General features: G+C 27.9%; 1 protein-coding gene across 1 annotated transcript in view; it reads right to left on the bottom strand.

Annotated features, from left to right (window-relative positions):
- The window catches only part of LOC111621924 (symplekin-like), a 75,840-nt gene that overhangs the window by 30,290 nt on the left and 23,417 nt on the right, over positions 1–22,133 (bottom strand). Inside the window, exons 5-15 of the mRNA XM_023364175.1 lie at positions 18,879–18,985; positions 15,758–15,815; positions 15,290–15,441; positions 13,400–13,497; positions 11,424–11,482; positions 7,847–7,942; positions 7,670–7,759; positions 7,436–7,591; positions 7,186–7,353; positions 3,756–3,816; positions 1,487–1,570 (exon numbers count right to left, since the gene is read on the bottom strand). Of these exons, the coding sequence (XP_023219943.1) occupies positions 1,487–1,570; positions 3,756–3,816; positions 7,186–7,353; positions 7,436–7,591; positions 7,670–7,759; positions 7,847–7,942; positions 11,424–11,482; positions 13,400–13,497; positions 15,290–15,441; positions 15,758–15,815; positions 18,879–18,985 (1,129 nt within the window). The remainder of the gene's footprint in view (positions 1–1,486; positions 1,571–3,755; positions 3,817–7,185; positions 7,354–7,435; positions 7,592–7,669; positions 7,760–7,846; positions 7,943–11,423; positions 11,483–13,399; positions 13,498–15,289; positions 15,442–15,757; positions 15,816–18,878; positions 18,986–22,133) is intronic.

Consider the following 22,133-nt stretch of genomic DNA (forward strand, 5'->3'; position numbering starts at 1 on the left):
AAATACTTTAATTTGTCTTTTAATGATAATACAACACGTTTTCTTTTCGATGACATATCGGTAATATTAAAAATAAATACTTTATTTAAATCGTGATCAAATTTTCAAGAAACAAATGTTTTATTGAATTTGGACTACTACTGACCAGCGCTAACAGACTAGCTATTGTTTAAAAGGCCCTCTGGCGGCTCAAGAAGACGGATTTTATAAAATAAAAAGCAGTCGAAACTGCATTTTTATGAATAAAAATTTGACAAACTATTTATTGTTTTATGACGAGTAAAATTTTTTCGGCGCGTTCTCGGCTTTTAAGTAATGCATAAACCTTCGAGGAGGGAGGCCCTTCGGACCGCGAGGCATAGGTGGTGGCCCACATTGCCCATGCCTTACGCCACCCTTGGTTATAGAAATGATGTAATTTGAGTATAAATTATTTATAAATCCGTATGTCAAGTTATATTTTTATTACGACGCAAAATATATTTAAGATTTTATGACCAGTGTGCCGGGTGAGACGTTGTTGAAACAAAAAATGTTATGCATTCCATCACGTACATAAACAGTATCATAATTCACCAAGTGCAAATTAGCAAATTCGTAAAATTTTTGTTTATTTTGAACAATCCGGATAATCGAAAATCCGGATAATAGAGGTCCGGATAATCGAGGTTCTACTGTATATACATATATGAAGGCATTCAATAACTTTTCCAAGTCTGATAACTCAGAAAAATTTACTTATAACAGGCATGAATGTTATACTAAACATTAGCACATTTCTTTATTTATAGATAGATCTAACTACAGATAAGCAATATTATTGATTAAATCTGACTTTATGCATATATGCTGTAATATCTCAAACACAAAGCATAGACAGAGTAGTGGATATATCTTATTACTTGAATGGACAGCATGATGAGTGTTTGTGTGTTTGAGATGTAGTCTCATGAAGAGGTGAAAGTAATTACTTTGGCGTAAGCAGCCTAGTGGTTTATTGGAAGTGAAATTCAGATAGTCTTGTAGAGGTGTATGAAATGATTTGATATCAGTTCAGATGATGTGGAAATTGTATCAGATATTTGCTGAAGAACAAACAAACATTTCTAATAAATTTTGAACCAATTGCCCCATGAAAAAACAAAATGGAATATGATTTTAATTTGCAAACCATGAATTTTTTAAAATAAAAAAAACAAACATTTCATATAACATTGCAGCAAAAAAAACCTTTGATAAAATTTAATTAAACACAAAGAAATTCAAAATTTAACATCTATAAAACATAACTAACTTGAAAGAAATACATAAAATTACATAGAAAACTAAGGAGGGAGAACTCTAAGATGGACTAAAGAAAATTTATCACATGCATTTTGTTCACTTCAGTACCGTTATGAAAAATGCATAAAAATTCCAGGCCCCAGAAACACAATACGAAACAGTAGCAGTGTCAAAACTTCAAAAATATTTCATTAATTATTACAATAATAATTCAAAAATACCTGTGATCCAGTAGGTAATAGAAGTACAGGTAATTTTCTTTTTATCTCTCTTCCTACTGTTCCACCTATCAAAGGATAAAATTCATTGTTAAATATTATATATTTTCTTATCTATTAGCTAAAATACAATAATCCAAAGTTTGCAACCATTACATTTTTGTAAATACTTACAAATTCAACTATATATAATCTGGTATCTGAATTCTTACTAAAATGAATGACTTTCGTTAATACCAATTGCAATATTTGAATCAAATAATCCAGGTATTACAAATTGCCTTGAAACATATTTATGCAAAATTAAAAAATTCTGTTAATAAAAGTGAGAAGCAATGAGCCATGCCATTCTCAGTGTTTGTTTCAGAAGTAACCTACCACTGTTGTACAGTTAAGTAAATTTTTATCCTAAAATATCAGCGCAACCATCCAAGATTTTCCTTCACAGTTCATTATAATAGGTTCACTACCACCTTTGTTTATTTTATTATTCAGTTCTCATAGAATAATATTTTAATATAAAATGTACAATATGATTTCATTTTCAATGTTGTTTATTGTATATTAAAAAAATGCAATTCCTGTATAATCCTAATAGGAGAATAGTATACAAACTTATTGCATTAGTGCTTACAAATATATCCTTTAATGAGCCCATTAAGTATTTGTTAGTAAAATAATTGAAGTTTGTAATGTTTAATACTATTTCAAAATCACAAATAGATTAAAATACAGGTAAACAGGATTTTGCAATGCCATCGGGAATATTGATGAGAGTTATTTCTAAAACCAGAAGCAAGTTTTAATTTTTCCCATTAGAAATAATAGAATACACTTCCAACTCTAAATTCTTCATATTAGAATAATTTTTATGAATGCATTGATAGTGCCTGACTTATGAGATTTTACTGTGTTTAGAATTACAAAACTATTTACACTACAAACCATTTATTATAAATATTTCAAGTACATATTTTTTAAATAATCAGTTTAATATCACATTATTCACAAATATAATAACAGCATATACCTAAACCATTAATAGTATTTAATAACATTAAGTATTATTAATGGCTTAGGTATAAAATATAGTATATAGTATAAAAATAGTGTGTTATGTAATTAAATATCACACAAAACTTTAAATCAACATTATTATATAATACTAGCTGTTTACCTGTGGCTTTGCCTGAGAGGAATTTGCAAGCGAACCCCATTTATATTCAGTATTTCAACAACCATAGTAATTGTTATATAACACCTACCGCTGAGAATGATGAGAATTGCTGAGAATCAAATTAACTGTTTTTAATTTGATCAATTTTCTGGAACGTTTACAATAGTCTATAATCAAACCGATATGCAATAACAAATTCGAATTTAAAACGGTTTGAACATTTGGTTAAAAAATCGAAATAGATAAAAATATTTATAATAATGTCTGAAATGTTATCAATTTAATACTCCTAAAGTACTCAATGAAGACTAAATGTAGTTGAAAACAAAAAATCACATTTAAATAGTACAGTAGAAGTCGTTCTTCCGGTTAAGCCTTAATCTTCTCCCTCTCCCCCTGCTCGGGAATATAAAAAAATCACTTCTTAGTGTGCATTCCCATGGAATACCCTACTAAAACGCAGATAAAAACAAAAAATTGCATCTAAAATAGTACAGTAGAAGCCGTTCTTCCAGTTAAGCCTTAATCCTCTACCTCTCCCTCCACAGGGGAATTTCGAAAAATCCCTTCTTAGTGCGCGTTCTCATGACGTACCCTAACTGTGTACCAAATTTCACCTCTTTAGGTTCAGCGGTTTGCTCTGGGCAATGATGAATCAGTCATTCAGTCAGTCAGGACAAGCAATTTTATATATTTAGATTATAACTATAATATGTATCATTTTAAAAGTTACTTCTTTATAAGATCTGAAAGACCACATTATTTATGTCATGAGGAAATTTGCAACTGCAATGTGAGACAATGTTGCATGAGAATTTGAATACTGAATGGACATTGCATAGAGCAACAAAACAGAATCAAACTAAAGGGAATTAATTTTGAAAAAATGTAAAAAATAATCTTTGAGTGGTTGTATTATTAAAATATATAGTGAAAATTATACATTCCTAGTTTTATTCATTTTCCAAATAAAACTGAAATATATTTAATTTTTCTAGCTGTATACCTTATATGTATTTTTTAAACCTATAACTATATTCAATTATTACTAATTAAGTAATAAATCTAAAACTTACCCACTACAGTTTCAATCGTTTGACTGGTTGATGTATTGACTTCTTCTTCCATTGCAGTTTCCTTTTAAATAAAAATTTAAAAAATTACATCAACAAAGCTGAAACAATATTCACATTAGTACCTTTCACTTCTTATTTCTTTCCAGCATGTACAGTAAAGCGTCATTTTTCCGAAAGTCAGTTATCCGAAAGGATTCCAGTCGGCAAATTTAAATTTTCGCTAGTGCTGTGGCACTGCAATCTTTAGCTATATCTTGGGCTACTCCAATATTTTTTTTTTTTTGATGATGTGTGTTTTAGCTGGCAACACTTGCACTTTTGTATAGTTTTTTTCTGAGGACTGTGTGTCATGCTGAATCGAACGTTTTTGATACTAGATTAACTTCTAAAGTATAATTTTTTTTGTTTTTATATTTTTCAATATACAGTAGAGCATCGATTATCCAACTCCCGATCAACCGTCTCATCGGTTAACCGACCGCATTCTAGTCGGCAAATTCAAATGTCCACTAGTGATGTGGCACTACAATATTTGGCTAGTTTAATATTATTTTTGTTAAATTTTTGGTGTTTTAGCTGGCAACACTGGCTTGACTATGAAAGGGATGCCAGTATTTAAACGAGGCTTAATTTTCTAATTATGAGTGATTGTTTGTTTTGTGAGCAATAAAATAATTTAAAAATAATTTTTAACAATACAATAGCAACGATTATTATTTTTAAAAAAATTTTGTTAGGCTTAACATCGATGAAAATTGAACGCGAAGTAAGTTAATAGTGATATACTAATTACATGGGATATACTAATATACTATACTAATAATGTATTTTTTCATACTTTTTGGTTATCCGTTTTTTCAGTTATCCGACCAACCCCAGTCCCCAATTGAGTCGGATAATCGATGCTCTACTGTATTTATTTTGTTTGTAAAAAAAAAAGAAATAATTTTTAACGATACAATAGCCACGATTATTATTTTAAAAAGTTTACATTAGGCTTTACATTGACAAAATTTGAACACAAAATGACACTCAACGGAAAAAAGTTTCAACATGGGATAGGTTAATATAATATATTTTTTTGTACATAATTGGTTATCTGAAAAATAAGTTATCCAAACAACCTCAGTCCCCAATTGATTCAGATAAACGACACTCTACTGTAGTTTACTAATTCAAACAAACATTTTCAGCCACTTAAGTGGCACTCATCATGTATAACTAGCTCATTTAGAAGATTTTGTGAGGGACGAATAGACCCTTAATAAAGTGTTATTTTAACTTTTAATTCTTAAAACATTTCATCATATAAAATCGAGCGTTAGGCTAAAAGCCATAAAAATTTATTTCCCACGGAGTTGGTTCCTTGTTGAAGAGGATTTAGCTAGTCAGCGATGTGTCACCCAGAACTTTCAATAGAGTGCCTATATTGGACGCCAGACCGTTAACAACAACCACCTGACCTCATGGAAAAACCCAAGAGGAATAACAAGAGAAAAGGGAAAAACACCCGAGGTCAGTCGTCATCCAAAGTCCCTCTACAAAAGTCGTCCTCAAGGATTAACCCTGTGAACCCGAATCCAGACGTAAAACCCGTGCACCAGAATCCAGAAGTAACACCGTGCCTCTTTAAGAATCTCACCCCACTTCCGTGCTTCCACACCTCCGAGCTCCTGTTAACGGACCAGAATTTGAGAGAACATTCCATTGAAGTCAACAGTGTCATCATACTACAGATCTGCGACCTAGAAGAAAGGTATTTATCAACCCGCGATTCGGTTGTAAACTCTCTCTCTCGAACGGCTTAGTATCATTAGGGTAAACTTTAGACATGCCCAATATCGAATATATCTGTATTTTCTTTAATACTTATTAAAATTGTTATTTATTTGTTACTATGGAGTCCAAGTGAGTCACTTCCTCGTCTCTCTCTTCACCTCTACTCCGCATCCAATCGCTCACCCGCTACCACTCGTGTGACGTAACGTCGCGATTTCCGAGTCCTTAGAGACTTGGTGGTGTCAGATTCAGGTCTCCTGATGTGGTGTCAAAGAGACACTGACCCTTCGGTCACAATTTCATTGCACTTAAAATTTTTGTCTTTAGCCATGCAATGTTCCAAACAGATGTTCACATAATGACAATAATTTGTCATTTGTGCTAATGAATTTGTGCTTTCTAAATAACACCTGTAGATCATTTAGAAAGAGTAAAGCTTTCCAGGCATGTGAAAAGCTTAGTTTATATTTATAGTTAATGCATCCACCTTTGTGTCCTTGTTTAAAAATTTCAATTGTTTTGTAGTAATGTTTGTTTGTGCTGGAAAGAAGTAGGAAATGAAAGGTATTAATATAAAAACTTAAAAAAGAAAATTCACACAATTAACTTAGTAAGTGCTTAATAACTTAGTAACTTAATAAGTTAACATAAATTTTAATCTACAGAATACATTTGATGCATTGTACAAATGTAAATTTTTTTGAATTAACTGCTGGTACTGGCCAATTTTGGTCAGTTAAAATTGATTCTGAAGATTGTCAGAGAAACAAGATGGTTGATATCAGTTCCTATTCAGATGATCTTTACTCAGCCTATTTAAATGAGTTTATCCAATTCCTAGCAAAATATTGTCTGCACATGCACATAAAATCAGAAAATTTCAAAATGATTTAAAACATTTTTAGCTTTAAAAATTTCCTTCGTTCTGAACTATAAATCTAGTATTTATAAATTTGAAGAAAAATGGATGAATTCTTTGACTTTACACCAAATGTAACAGTTTCCTTGACTTTTCTCTTTTATAAAATTCCCTGACATTTCCCATTTTCCAGTGAGGGGAATTCTACATAAAGTACACATAATTAAAAAACATATAATAGAATAGAAACTTCAAAGTTTTCTCTGCATTAAATGCTTTGTAAATCCATTAACACTTAGTAGTCTGGAATCAATTGCTACTATATACATAGATTTTTTTAAACAATTAAATCTGGCAATTACCACAAATTAACAGTTAATGACAGCTATAAATCTCCATTCTTTTTGTTTTTATGATTTGTATAATAAGATAATATTTTCATTTGTATGATATACAATATCCTTTAATGTAAATGTAAAATTTGATTATTCATAGACATTCAGTCTTGCAATATTTTTGCTACAAAAAGCATATTTAATATTCACATAATGATCATTCATATAAATAACTTTTTTTATTATTGACTTCAACTTATCAATTATATCTTCTGAAAGAAAAGAAACTTTAAAAACTGAAATAAAAATCATAATGCATATTATTCTGGAATTTTTCTTTCATTTTCACAAATTAATTTGTTCTTTTTTCCAAATATTGTAAATCATCATATCATTCAGAATTGAATTTAAAATATTAAACCTATTTATTTTCAAATTTTAAAAATATATGCCTTACTTCTTCTTGTACTCTTGACATTTCTTCAACACCTTTTCCTAATCCTGCAGCTGTTAATTGTGTAGCAATCAATCGTGCCAAATGTTGTATTTGTGATGATGTCCCTGCAACTGCTATGGGGGTATAAGATGATTGAAACTGTGCTGGCATTGTTTCTGGTAATGAAAGCTAAAATAACATAAAATTTATTATTATAAACATTTAGTTTTTGTGTCTTTTTAAATTGTAGCAAAAAAAAATACAATATTACCATGCTAACAAGAACAAGATCAGTAACATTTAAAGAAGTCAATCTTGGCATTATATCATCTGCAGTTATATCAATTGCAGTATTTGTTGCAGCTTTTGATATCTGTGCAGATTCTAACTGTTCTTCTTCTTCTTCTTTTTCATCCTCTAATTCTGCCTATATAAATTTGATTAAATTAATGAAGAAATATAAAATTTGCAATTTAATTATTGTTTTTCAAATAATATTTCTCACTTCTAATTTTATACGTTTTGAAGTAGCAGAATCTTCAGTAATTCTTGTTCTTTTCTTCAAATTTTCTGGTTTAGGCATGCTTTTCATTATCTTTATTTAAAGAAAATAATTTGAAATCTTTTTAATCTTTTAATTAATAGTAATTCATCAATATTTAAATTATTCAAAATTTGATACTTCTTGTTGAGTAGCACCCAAATCTGTCAATAAAGTTGTTATTTGAGTATGAAAATCCACAGCTGCTGGATGTTTTAACAAAATCAATAACTGGAGCTATTAAAAAATAATTTTAATTAAATTCTACAAAGTAAATTATTAATATTAAAAAAAATCTATAAAATATCTTATAATTCCATTAATTTAACCACTTTTATAAAAAAAAATTGAAAATCAATGTAAAAATATATTGACAATGATACAAAATATTTCAAGAATAAAATAAAAATAAAAAAAAAATTCTCAAAGTCTCTCTCTCTTAAAAATATTTTAAGCATTTTTTGATATCTAATGACTATTAGTAATAGATATAAAACAATTTCTAAAATATAAAAACAAAAATAATTCAGCTATATCCATTGTTTTTTTCATTTTTTAAAATTAAAATTTGGCCTAAAAATTGTTTCAGTCTAAAATTATGATTATTGATATATAAATCTACCAAATTCGTTCATAAAAAATTATCTATTCATATGATATTGATATTTTTGTCAAACATCAAATGTTTAAGAAAGAGTTGAAACACAAATATTTTTAGAAAAAGCATATATATTTTTGGATTTAAAAGCAATTTTTGTTACAAATTTTCTGTATTTTAGTAATCCACAGTAAAAACTGTTGTTACTTTTCTATTAACATATTATACTCATTAAACTTCTAAATTTGCAAAAAAATATTCTGACTAATTTAAGGCAATATTATAAAGTTAAATTTTTTCAAAGTATTAACATCAAAGTTGATCACAGTTATCAATGTTTACAAAGAAATTAAAATTCATCTATGTAAATACAGTCAAGACAGCAACTACTTTTTAACATTAATAATGTTCTTTCTCACATTTATATGTTTCTAGTTATACAAATTTCATATATTTTTATAATAGATATAAGTTCCAACATAAGTTCTGTACATGTTAAGCTATAATAAAATAACAAACACGTCATATTCTGTGTGTAATATATTCAACATTTCAAGAAGTCATCAACATCATATAGACATATAAATCCAACAGAAATCAATTTTATTTTAAAATAAAGTTATAAGTTCAGACTAGTCCCAAAATAAACAATTTTATCTTAGACCAGCAGATGAGCCAGGTGTTGCCTGGGCAAAAAAACAACAACAAACATTAAGATTATTAGATTATTTCATACTTCTAATCCTTCTATTCTAGTAGCCTGGGATGCCCCCTAGTGGGCATTCTAGCAGCAGCGGTGTCATTCCGTGGTATAAATAATAAATTCCTATTACAAATAAAAATAATAATATACTGAATTTCTCATGGCATACCCTACTAAAATGCAGCCAAAAATGCAGAAAACCACATGAAATAATAATATACTGAATTTATCATTAATTTAAATAATAGCTAGGGGTGCCCCTACTGGCCATTTTTGGCATGCAGTGATAGAAGAAAGAATCTGGTTTTTCAGCTTTATATAGTAGATTAAAAAAAAAATTAGTTAACTATACAATATGTACATCATCATATTCACAAAATCATGATTAAAAATAAAAATGCAATTTAACTATTAAGATTATTATTCAAATACAATAACAACTATGTAAAATTACAGTAAAACCCCGCTTAACATGGGGGATGAATTCCTAGACAACAAAGTGCTAAACAAAACAGTGTTAAATAAGGTCATTTTAACACAGAGTAAATAGGGAAAGGGGAACATGTGACCAAAAATAAACAGCTTTTACTTTAATTTTAAGTTATTTTTATATTAATTTGCATAATAATATATGTTAAGTAACACACAAACATATGCACACAGAAATGTAAAGTTCATTTTTTGTGACAAAGGTCCTAACTTTTCTGAAACTCTTGTTTTTTGCAATAAAGTTGTGTAGTTTCATTTTTCACTTTTTTCTTCTTTCATTAAGCAAATGTCAGAAGCAGAAGATCGCATCCAAAACAGCTCATTTTGCTTTTGCATTCATTTCAAAATCTGGATCATTCACTACAATTTGATCAATGATTTTGGTTATTGTTACCAAATTTTTCCTGAAGAAATCTGTAGCAAGTTCTTTGGGTTCTTCATTTTCAGAATCACTAGTTTCCAGCTCTACACAAATTCCTTGTTCTTCCTGTTCTTGAAGGTCGTCGTTGGTAAGGCTCTCACCAGAAATCTGCAGTAACTCCTCAATATCCTGCTCATCTACATCTAGTGCTGCTGTATCGATTAGATTGACAATCTGGTCAACCTAATGATACAGAGGTAGGCTCTTCTTGTTGAGAACTCTTGGATATCTTCAGCCAAAACTTCTTCCACACTTTGTTCATGCATTTATCAGCTAATTCTTGCCAAGCAAAGTCAATATTGCCTATGGCATCCATGATGTTATATTTTTTCCAAAATTGCACAAATCAACATAGATTTAAGGAAACTACAGTGCTACGACTAATTGCCACTTTTTTGTGATTGGTTTGTGTTTGTAAATAATTGTATTATATATGAAATGCCATGATAATTTGAATCAGTGTAAATTTTGAGCTTTTTTTTAGGCTTCGAGCAAACCACGTTATATCGAATCAGCATTAATTGAGGCAGCATTAAGCAGGGTCTTACAGTATTAAAGTTGAATGATCTGCATGTATGTTCCCCACTGATACATGATCTAACAACAAGACATGGTAATATGACAATTAGCATATTATGACCATTTCTATAGATCAATTCAAGTATTTATTTAAAAGATGACCAAACAGGGTCCAAAACATAAATGAAAAAAACAGAAAAAAAAATTCAGCATCCTTTAATGTGTATATTCATTAATTATCTGAGCACTATAAATAATTCTTTTTAGGGCTTATCACACATTATTGAGAACCCACTCAGAGACTGATGAACATTAAGTATTTATTTGTAACCACAGTATGCATTTTGGGCAGACAAGCTGTCCCTCTTCAGCCATTACAATCATTAAATTACAAGCATGTAATCCACAATTGTACATCCATATATCTTGTATCAACAACTTCCCATTAACCATTTGGTTACACAAAATATAAAGAATTTTAATTTTCTGCCCTTTGATTTATAGCTATATAGTTGTTTACCTTACGAAGATTATTTTTAAAACCAATCCACAAACCTTAGGTCACTGGTCATACTTTCCCAATAATTTGTATGGTGTTTTTGATTGAAATTAATCTGTTATTCTCTAATCACATATATTAAAGACCAAGGCTTTTCACATCTTTTTTTCTTGTTTTCTTCAAACTGATAAGTCCTAAGAAAAAGCTATTTATAGTGCTCAGATAATTAATAAAAAAATAATAGCAGGACAAAAAGCATATCAAGTGCATATTCATGTTGTCTTGTTCAAAAGTAAGATATTACACCAACTGAGCAATTCTGTTCAAACAAATTATAATAATATTAATTTAAAACACTACTACTTCCATCTTATATTTGGTATCTACTGATAAATTTTGAAATTAACTCAATATTTGATATAACTATAAAGATGAGTTTATAATTATATTGATTTCAAACAAATTTAATGAAAATATATTGTCAATTACCTTGAGATGTTTTCTAACACTGCTGACTTGAGATTTTGCTAATGTTGGAGGCAAATTAGCTATAATGATATTAAATTTAAATTTTTGATTATTTAACATTAAGATTTTCCTAACAATAAAATTTAAATTATGATAGATTTAATTTAAAAATTAAGACCTAACATTTAATTAAAAACAATATATATAAAATGTGATATAATATGTTATAAACAGAACTAATAAAATATTGAATATGTATTATATTATTATATATCATAGCTACATGGATAAAAACCAATAAATATATAGATTACTTTAAATTATTATTATTTCACATTTTCTCAAAAATATTTTTGTTTAATAAGAAGTTGCTAACTGTTACAAAAAGTTTGTTTCTGTAGTGAACTTAATCATAATATTAATTATATGTCTAATTATTTATTTACAAAATATGCTTCACAGAAACTGACATAAATCAAAACTTACAGTGTAACCCCAATTTATGAGCCTGCTTTTGCCTTGAAAATCTCTCATAAATCAAATTGTAAATAGAGATGTTTATTATTATTTCTCACGGTTGAAATTTGAGCTGATTCTGGTATAATCCTAGTTACCCTACACATTGTCCCCAATAACACTAAAATGCTACAAAATACCTATTTATTCATCAGCCAATATAAAAGGAACTAATGCAAAATGAGAGAAGCAAATACACCATAACAAAAAGCAGATATGTAAGTAATCAGATAATGTTTATTTAATAGTAAGAAAACAATTGCTAGTTAAGATAACAAGTAAGAAAAAAGAAAAAGTAAAATAAAATTGGAATCAATGATAAAAGGATTTGTTAATTATAGATACCATTTACTAAACTGCACAATTGCATAATATCAAATAGTATTACTTATAACAAAAATTCAGTAAAATAAATAAAAAATGGAGACCAGAACCTACAAACCATCTAATTGAAGTTCATGAGAATTTCAATTTTGTCAAACTCGTGATTACAATATTTTGTTCTCATAAATATCAGTCAGCAGCTGTATTAATATTTTGTCTTATCTTGTCTTGAATGGGGAAGAGAAGTAAGTACGTATAAGAAAAAATTTATAACAAGTTCTTCTATATCAAGTATAGTGGGTAATCGGTTAATGAACATAATCTGTTCCAAGACTTTGTTCACTACCCGAATTGTTTGTTAACCAATTATTGATTTACCATAGGTTTCTATGGAAATTTGATTAATTTGTTCTGGAGATTCCCAAAAAATAAAAAATATATACTTTCTTACTACATTTATTCATATGTAATAATAAAAACATATATACACGGTCTTGCATTTTTATTTGTCATGTTTTTTCCGTTTGTGGGGGTTAAAGAATCTGTCCAATGTCGATTGCTTTTCTGTCTTCTTCATGATTTTTCAGAAGTAATTAATCGCATTGTAATTCTAGAGATCCCTAAGCTTATTAACCTCAACCTGATTTGTATGCCATTTTAAAACTGTCGTTCTGACATCCTCCCACTTCTTCAAAAAATCTTTAATAGCAGATATCAGCATAAATCTGCTTTTTCAGAAGAAAACGTAAAAGAATTGTTTCTATCAGAAATATAAAAGGCTGGAATTTCAAGGGAGAGTTCAGGGGAATACTATCCGATCAGTATATACTGGGTTGAATGTCGATGTTGACGTCTCTTGCACTCCGAAAAGTTTCGAATTGTTGCCTGAAGACAAGGAAGACCAATTGGTATTCGTTATTTTACGTCGCTTCTTCTTGTGTTTGTTCAGTGAAGTGTTTGTTATCCAAACATGTGTTCGTTGTCCGATCATAAAATTCTTTTGCGAAAGTGTTCATTAACCGATCACTCACTGTACTCATAAATTGGGGCCTATATTACTGCACTAAAAATAAATTTAGGAGTTTCTAATTATTTAAGATTAAAAAAAATCAACTGTTTAAATAAAAATAAATTTATAGTGAACAAATTTGTCTTACCATGTAATGCCTCAAGTGCTTGTATAACTTTAGACATAAACTGTGATCGATGTTTTGCAATAAGAGTTAATGTTTGCATGCATGCCATTAAATTAACACTGTAATAAATTATCTATATGAGTAATTTAATTAATACAAAATTTATTTCAGAAAACATGAAAATCTCATGCATATTAAATAATGTAAACTTTTTTTGGAAAATCCGTAATGAATCCATTATTGAAACATTTTAATAAAAATTTCCTTATAAATTGTGTCAAGGAATCACTCTTTTTTTTTAATTCAAAACATTTCAGAAAATTCAACTTCTCATCCTCAGTGATCTCAAACATTCTAATTAAACAAGAGATTTTTGAACATTTTTAAGTCCTAGAAATTAAAAATTAATACAGAAAAACAAAGAATAAACTTAAATATTTCTAGGATTTAAAAATGCTTAAAATCTGTTGTTCCATTAGAACATCTGAGAATGCTGAAGATGAAAAGCGGAATTCTTGAAACTATTTTGAATTAAAATAAGACCTCTTGATTTGAGATTTGATATGTTTTACTAGCTAGTTATATAACATGAAGTTGTTATCTCTTGTGAATTTTCTTTTCCTGAATTCAGTAGAAGACAGTATTTTGTATTTTTATGTTTAGATCTTCTTTGTGCAATAAAAATAAAATTAAGTCACTTCTTAATTATAACCCTCCTGAAATTCTTTATGCATAAAAAAAAACAAATTTAAATCATTTTAAATTATATTTATTTTCATATTTCTTAAAATAATGATATTAATAAATTATATATTAAAATTATTCCATACATAGTATTTTTGAAAAGTTTATGAAATTTAAAACATCTTTATTATCTCTATTTATTACTACTTATTATACAATGAATATTTTCAGAAATCAAAAGTATTTTTCTATGATTAAATAATTTAATTATTATTATTAATATATAGTCAAACCTTAATGTAACATTACCATTTGTTCATCATGTAAAATGTCCCTAAACTGAAGTAACTCAAAAAATATGAATTATATATAGCAATGAAGTCTACACACAAACTTGTTCCCCAGTGACAGTGATATTGCATTTTTTGAAATCAGTCAGAAGAATCTCTTCAGAATCCCAAAAACTCATGGCTATGATCTATTAAGATTATGTCATGTTTGCTTTCTTGAGCCTTGAAGAACTAGGATGATTCCACTCTATTTTCAATAGAGGATCGTGATAAAGAATCATACTTTCATCCCCAATAATAATTAATTCAATAATTTCTTTCTTTCAGTATTCATAAAAACTCTTTGCAACATCTTACTTGCTGTTTCTTTTGAACTGAAAAAAGAAGTTTCAGCACCAATCTTGCACTGACTATTCACACTGAGATGTTTGCGTAGGATTCACAGTACTGATTTTTGAAACAGCATATATTATTTCTAATTCCAAATGACATCAATCTGAACTATATATTAACTACACCATTTTAAATTTCCAAAATAACATTTAAGTGAAGTGTAAAAATTAAATGCTGTATAAAATTTTATCAACAAAAATATTTGCCTATAAATCTTATTTAAGACAATAAAATTATTCAAAATAATTGTAGTAATAGCTCATCTTATTATAAAATATTTTCTGTAAATAGGAAAANATTCTCTAATGATTGAATCAGCATTTTCTCAATCAATAGTAATGGATCAAAACTTATTATATCAGTCTGTATACCATCCATGGTACATCAACATTTTAAACATCCTGTCTACTTCGAATATCATAACTGCTAATAGTAGTCACTGGTAAATTTATATAAAATAATATTTATTTATCTTAATTTTATAAAGCACAGAAAATGAAAATAAATAAAATCTTACTATATAATAAAATGAAATGACAAATACCTTGAAATATGTGCAGTTCCATGAAATACAACTAAAGTCTCAAACATTTGTTTAGCCTCTTCTTCAAGTTTATGTGGCCTAATAACTTTCAAAATAAGAGGTACTTCATCTAAAGCTATATCATTTTCCCCTTTCTTAGGACTGTCAGCATCCTATATATAAAAATAGTTCATTGTTTGTTTAAAACAGAAATATTAAAATTTTTAACTTTTAATAATTAAAAAAATAAAAATTACTTTAAAGTAGTTAAAGCCAATGTATTAAGGTTTGAGGTATGTTTTCATGTTTTTGATTTTTTAACCAAATTTCATGTCCTCTTGTCTACCAGTTTTATCTTAGTAGAAAAAAACTTGAGTTGTTTAGTATCTTATCAGTATTTGATTAGCTACATGAAAACACACTTTTAATAAAAATTATTTCTACATAATGAATATATTATGGTTAAAAAGTAAAAACCAAAATTCTTACAGGATATGTCTGGACTATCACAAGCATTTCAATAAATTTGATAGCATGAGTTCTAATCCTTAAAACAGAAAAAATAAATATATTTTAAAAATTTAATTCATTTATTTCATAATAGCTATATTAAAAAGTAATAATAAAGCAAATAGAGATGCTGAATCTGGGAAATGAAATTTTAGATCCGATAATTACCTATGGCGAATTAGATACATCAATCAATAAAATGAAAACAAAATCTGCACCAGGTATGGATCTAATTACAGTTAAATTCTTAAAATTATTACCACCATCAGGAAAATGAGCATTTATTGAACTATTCAATTCATTCTACAATTCATCAAACTTTCTGGAAAATTGGAATACAGTAAAACTGATAATGATATACAAAAAAAGGAGACAGAAAAGATCCAGGAAATTACAGACCACTCGCATTACTACCAACATTACAAAAATGTTTTACTTCTGTACTGGCACTATGATTCCAACAATGGACTGAAGAACTTAACTTAAACTCAAAATTTCAATTTGCATTTATAGAATCAAAAGGAACAGAAATGGCATTATTCTTCTTATCATCAATAATACAAATTTACTTACTAAAAAAACACAGGAAAATATATTCAGCTTTCATTGATATATCAAAAGCCTTTGATTCAGTTCATGTCCCAACTTTAATAAATAAATTTAAGATAAGTGGATCAGGAAAAAATTCTCAGATTCAATTGCAAAATTATTTTCAATCTACAGAATCAACATTAATCACGGTAACCAGATATTCCCAAAATTAAACATAAACCGAGGATTACTACAAGGAGAACCACTATAGCCATATTTGTTTAATTTTTATTTAAATGACATTGATAATTTATTTCTACTCGATACTGAAGGAATTCAAATTTCTGGAAGAATTTACCACTATATATTATATGCAGATGATCTTGTATTACTTGCACCAACTAAAATTGCATTGCAATACAAACTAAATATAATAAACAACTATCTGAATTCCCTGTTTTTAACAATCAATATCTCTAAAACCAAAATAATTATATTTAGAAATAATGTTAAACTTCCAAAACAAGAAAAATCATTCTATTTAAATAATAAATCTCTCACCTTAGTAAATGAAATAAAATATTTAGGAATATCATTCAATTGGAATTGGAATTTTCAACCACACTTGAAAAATCTAACATCAAAAATAAATACTTTAATGGATAATGTTATTTATTTATGCATAACTTTAAAAATGACAAATATAAAACTATAGATGAAACTATTTAACCTTCTGATTATCCCTTCAATATACTATGCAAGCTCTATTTGGGCAATAATAGACTTACTATACGATTTAGAAAAATTTCATGTTATTTATTTACAAAAATTATATAAAATAGAAAAACAGTTCCTGGTTATGCAATCCGTGCCAAAACTAACAGATTCCAACTATTTCCGTTTTATTTAAAGAGACTGATTAAGTTCTATTATAGATTAAAACAGTCTAATGAAGATAACATAAGATTCTTACATCAAATAATGCTAAATCAAAATTTTAACTTAGATAACAATAAAAATCTATGACAATATAAATTCAATAAACTATTACAATCTTTTTGTGTATCAAACAGATTATTTGATAATTCAGAAATGAATTGGCAATATGAATATTCTCTAATGATTGAATCAGCATTTTCTCAATCAATAGTAATGGATCAAAACTTATTATATCAGTCTGTATACCATCCATGGTACATCAACATTTTAAACATCCTGTCTACTTCGAATATCATAACTGCTAATATCAGTATGAATATAAAAAGATTATTAATTCAATTAAGACTTAATAAATATTCATTGTTTATCAATAATACTTATTTTGATTTTACTAAAGACAGATGTTATTGGTGTAACTCAAGTGACTATTCTTTGAACAATTTACTAAGAGACTGTGAAGGACTAAAGAAATATCAAAAATATGAAATTAAAGAACTAATATGTACAAAGCAAAATCAAGACTTTAGAACTAAATTAAACAACCTCATGTTAAATCAAATGTATAAAATTAACAGTTTTTTTAATCAAATCGCCAAAGACCTAAAAAATATGTAATAAATTAATAAAACTAAAAAAAATTGTTTTTTTTTTTACTAATTATGTTACTTAAAGTAAAATATTTAAAAGATAAATATCGACAAAATTTACTATTAAATGGTTATTGTAATATTATTGTGATTTTGAAGATGATGTACATCAAATGATTGATAGATAACAAATGTATATTAATATATCATTGGAAAAATACCCCCTGTAACAAGGCTTAGCCTTAATGCAAATAAAAATATTTGATTGATTGATAATAAAACAAATAAATTTAACTATACATTTAAATGTATTATGAGATAAGCTGTACTTAAAGGTATATGATAGATTTTGCATTTGTTAAGATTTTTTCAATAAGTTCATATTGTTGACATAAAATATTGACTTTACTAGTGGAATATTTTAAAACTGCTCAATTTAAAATTTTAATATTAATTTCCAGAATTTTTCAGATATTTTCAAATGCAATCCAATGTAATTTATATTACATAAGTTAAAATGTTGTAAAGTTAAGATAGAAAAATCTTATTTTACAACATTTTAACTTATGTAATATAAATTGCATTAACAACTCAATTATTAAAATAAGTTAGCATTACAAGCAAACATATTGCCATCTGTGATTATTAAAAAATAATCTAATAAAACTTAGAAAAGACTACAAAAGAAAATTATGTAGTTATCAAAATTAGCTTTATAAAAATATTTTGAATAGTTTTTGAGATAATATTCAAAATTCATTTTTCAGTTCTAAGATAAACTGATCAAATAAATTTTCTGGCTCTAATTACATTCACAATATGTCTTTATAATCTGTTCTTTTCCTTTTTATTTTTTGTTCTGTTAGAATTTTAAAGTACTTTAAATACTAGTTCAATTACATTTAAAGTTTCTTTTATCCTCAGATTTTTTAACCATTGTATTTTGGAATTACTAGATCAACAAGTCCTTATCAAATCATATTTTATTATTATTAATATATTAAATATAATATAAACATGTAATAAATTCTTATTGTTTTTACCCATCATTTTCAGATTCTAGAAGACGAATGATCTGAGTTTTTAATTTTGACATATAAGCCCATGTTGATTCCATAACATCATCTATAGTCTTTGCTTTACACAACCACTGAAAAAAGAAAAACATTTAAAAAGTTAAACATTAATAATGTAAAAATGTTAAACATGTAAAAATGCCTTATGTCTATTAATACACCTAGTTGTGAATAAAAAAACAAATAAAAGAAGACACTTCTCAGAATACATAATTAAACATTAATGTTAACTTTACATAAAAATCTATAAAGACACATACATACATAGGCTGTTTTTTTTAACCTCCGATGGTCCATAAAACAAAGACAAGTGTAAATAACAAAATGAATTTATTACCAAAAGTTAGGTACAAACATGGTTACTTTTTGACATAATCACTGTGAAGATTGAGGAATTTGTCATATCTGTGGATGAACTTCGCAATCCCCTTTTCATAGAATGTTGTTTTGAAGATCGTCGTTAGTATCTAACCTCTGCTCTCCTAGCCACATTTTCAGTTCAGGAAAGAGGTGGAAGTCTTCAACCTCTTCCCTGAACTGAAAATGTGGCTAGGAGGGCAGCGGTTCAAGACTAATGACAATCTTCAAAACAACACTAAGGCCCATCTCAAATCACTGGCTGCAACATTCTATGAAGAGGGGATTGCATAGCTTGTTCACAGATATGACAAATGATCAATCTTCACGGTGATTATGTCGAAAAGTAATCATGTTTGTATCTAACTTTTGGAATAAATTCATTTTGTTATTTATTACTTGTCTTTGTTTTAGAAATCATCGAAAGTTGAAAAAAAAAACCACTCTTGTATATACAGTATATCATGGATATTGTTGTAAGTCATTTAATTCTATTAAAATTAGCATGTCCCAAAATATGTAAGTTAATATATAATCATAAGGCCAAGACTTCACTAGAGTAAAAACCCTCACTGTAATTATTTTTAATCACACGACCATGGTATTTCATGCTGGTGCAGAGCATAAAATGAGTGTGCAGTGAGTTGAGCATTGTTCAAGTTTTGATGCAAATATGTCCGTAAAATGCTATCATCAACCAATCAGAGGTTGGTGGACTTCTATGTCATTGTGACATTGTGCAAAAATTGCAGGAAATGAGCTTATGCACATTCTCTCTATACACTTTCTTGCTTTCACAATTTTGGAGCTTGTGAAGTTTTTTGATTAGTTTTAACATTATAATGACTACTATGAAAAGGCCTAGAATAGACCTGGAAAGATTTATTGAAAATGTCAGAAAATACCCTTGTATTTACACAACAAGAGTCATCCTGATTATAAGAACAGATATCTAAAACAAGTAATATAGATGACTGTAGGAAAAACCCTTTAATTAAGGTATATAATAAGTATATTAAGTATATAATAAAAATAATTTGTTGATTTACAGTTAACAATTGTCCAAAAGGTTAGAAAGATGATAATTTTGACAACTGCTAGACTAATTTTTGAGGTTAGTGAGATTTTGTTTTATTTAATAAGTTGTCCAGTTGAAATTTGAAGAACTCTTAATATAATGCTTAAGCATTAAGTATTACTTAAAAAAAAAATAAGTTGATAAAGGCTCAAAAAAGAAAGACATTACAGCAAAGTTTGGAATTCTCATGTCTAGTTTATCAACAATAACAACAAATTGTGAATTAATTTTGAAATTAGCTGATGATGCAGACCTACAGCAAAATATGCAAGAATCTGCATTTATGTCAATGTAGATCAGTGTTTCTCAACGGGGCAATATCACCCCCATGTGGGCATTTTTCCATGTTCAGGGGGCGGTTAGTAACAATTTATATTTTGGGGGGCAAAAAACAATTTTCTGGGCGATATAGTAAAACATTATATTAAGAATAATTAGATATTTTATTTGTTATATCATACAATAATTAAACAAATAACATTATACTAGTCACTGGTCTATTCAATGCAGTATGAATTTGGCATTAGCCTTGGCCCTCGGCATCGGAATTTTGAAGTGAAGGGGGCGATACTACGTAACGGTTTTATTGAAGGGGGCGATACTACGTAACGGTTTTATTGAAGGGGGCGATACTACGTAACGGTTTTATTGAAGGGGGCGATACTACGTTGAAGGGGGCGACAATTTGTTACAGATTGAGAAACACTGATGTAGATGAAGCAGTTTTAATGCTCTTAATAAGTGTTAAGCATATTACAAAGAGAGATCATTTTTTAATTGTTCTGCACAACAAAATATGAGATTTTTTTTTAAAGACAATGTAGTTAAATTAGCTGGTATTTTAACACTTAAATGTAAACTTACTTAAATTACATTAATATTATGTTATTACTGTATATTATGTTTACATTAATTTAAATTAAGTACAATAAAACAAATTATGTTAAAATAATACTTTATTTACCAAAATGTGTAATTTCTGTATAACAAAATTTCCCTGTAGTGAATTTTTTTCAGGATTTAATGACTTTGTTATATTGAAGTTTGAATGTATATATCATTTATGATACCTCGTATTTACTGTATGTACTGATTTTATTAATTTTATTGCAGGTTTTGTATTCATTGTATTTGTTTCAATTTTACTAAGTTATTAAATGCTAATGTTTACTACAGTTACAGTCAAACCTGTCTAACAAAATCCTATGGGACTATACAATTCTTCCATAGCAGATAGATTTCTGTTACATACAGATTACCTATACAGGTATCCTTTGATTAACACAATTAATTGACCAGATGTCATGCAACTGCTTAAAGAGTAAATTCATCTTTGTGTTATCAGAGGAAGGATAAGACATAAATTAATAAAGCCTTAGTGGTTATCACATTCCAAGTCAATATCTATCATTTCAGGCAGCAGCGCACTTGAAATATTGTCGGAGTTGATGTACTGTTTTTTTACACACTATACAAACTGCATCATTTGGCATTAATCATTTTGGCCTTTCCTGATTCCTTTTAAATTTTTTTTTCCACTGATAGATGTTTGTTACATTTCTGTTTATATTTCCTTTGCAATTTCTTTGACATTGTGAAAATTTTCTTCAACTTTCTTCAACTCACACACTTATCGACTTATAACTTGACAAATTCTATTTTATTGGTTATTATTGCTAAATAACATTATAGATCCTGTCATTCTGTACAAATCAACACCAATTTTAACTTCTTATCTCTTTGCAATCCAAAGTTACACACTGCCCAAATGCTGTGCAGCGTCACAT

This window comes from Centruroides sculpturatus, unplaced genomic scaffold, assembly GCF_000671375.1.
Source record: "Centruroides sculpturatus isolate CEXI.00-Female unplaced genomic scaffold, Cexi_2.0 scaffold31, whole genome shotgun sequence".
NCBI lineage: Eukaryota > Metazoa > Arthropoda > Arachnida > Scorpiones > Buthidae > Centruroides > Centruroides sculpturatus.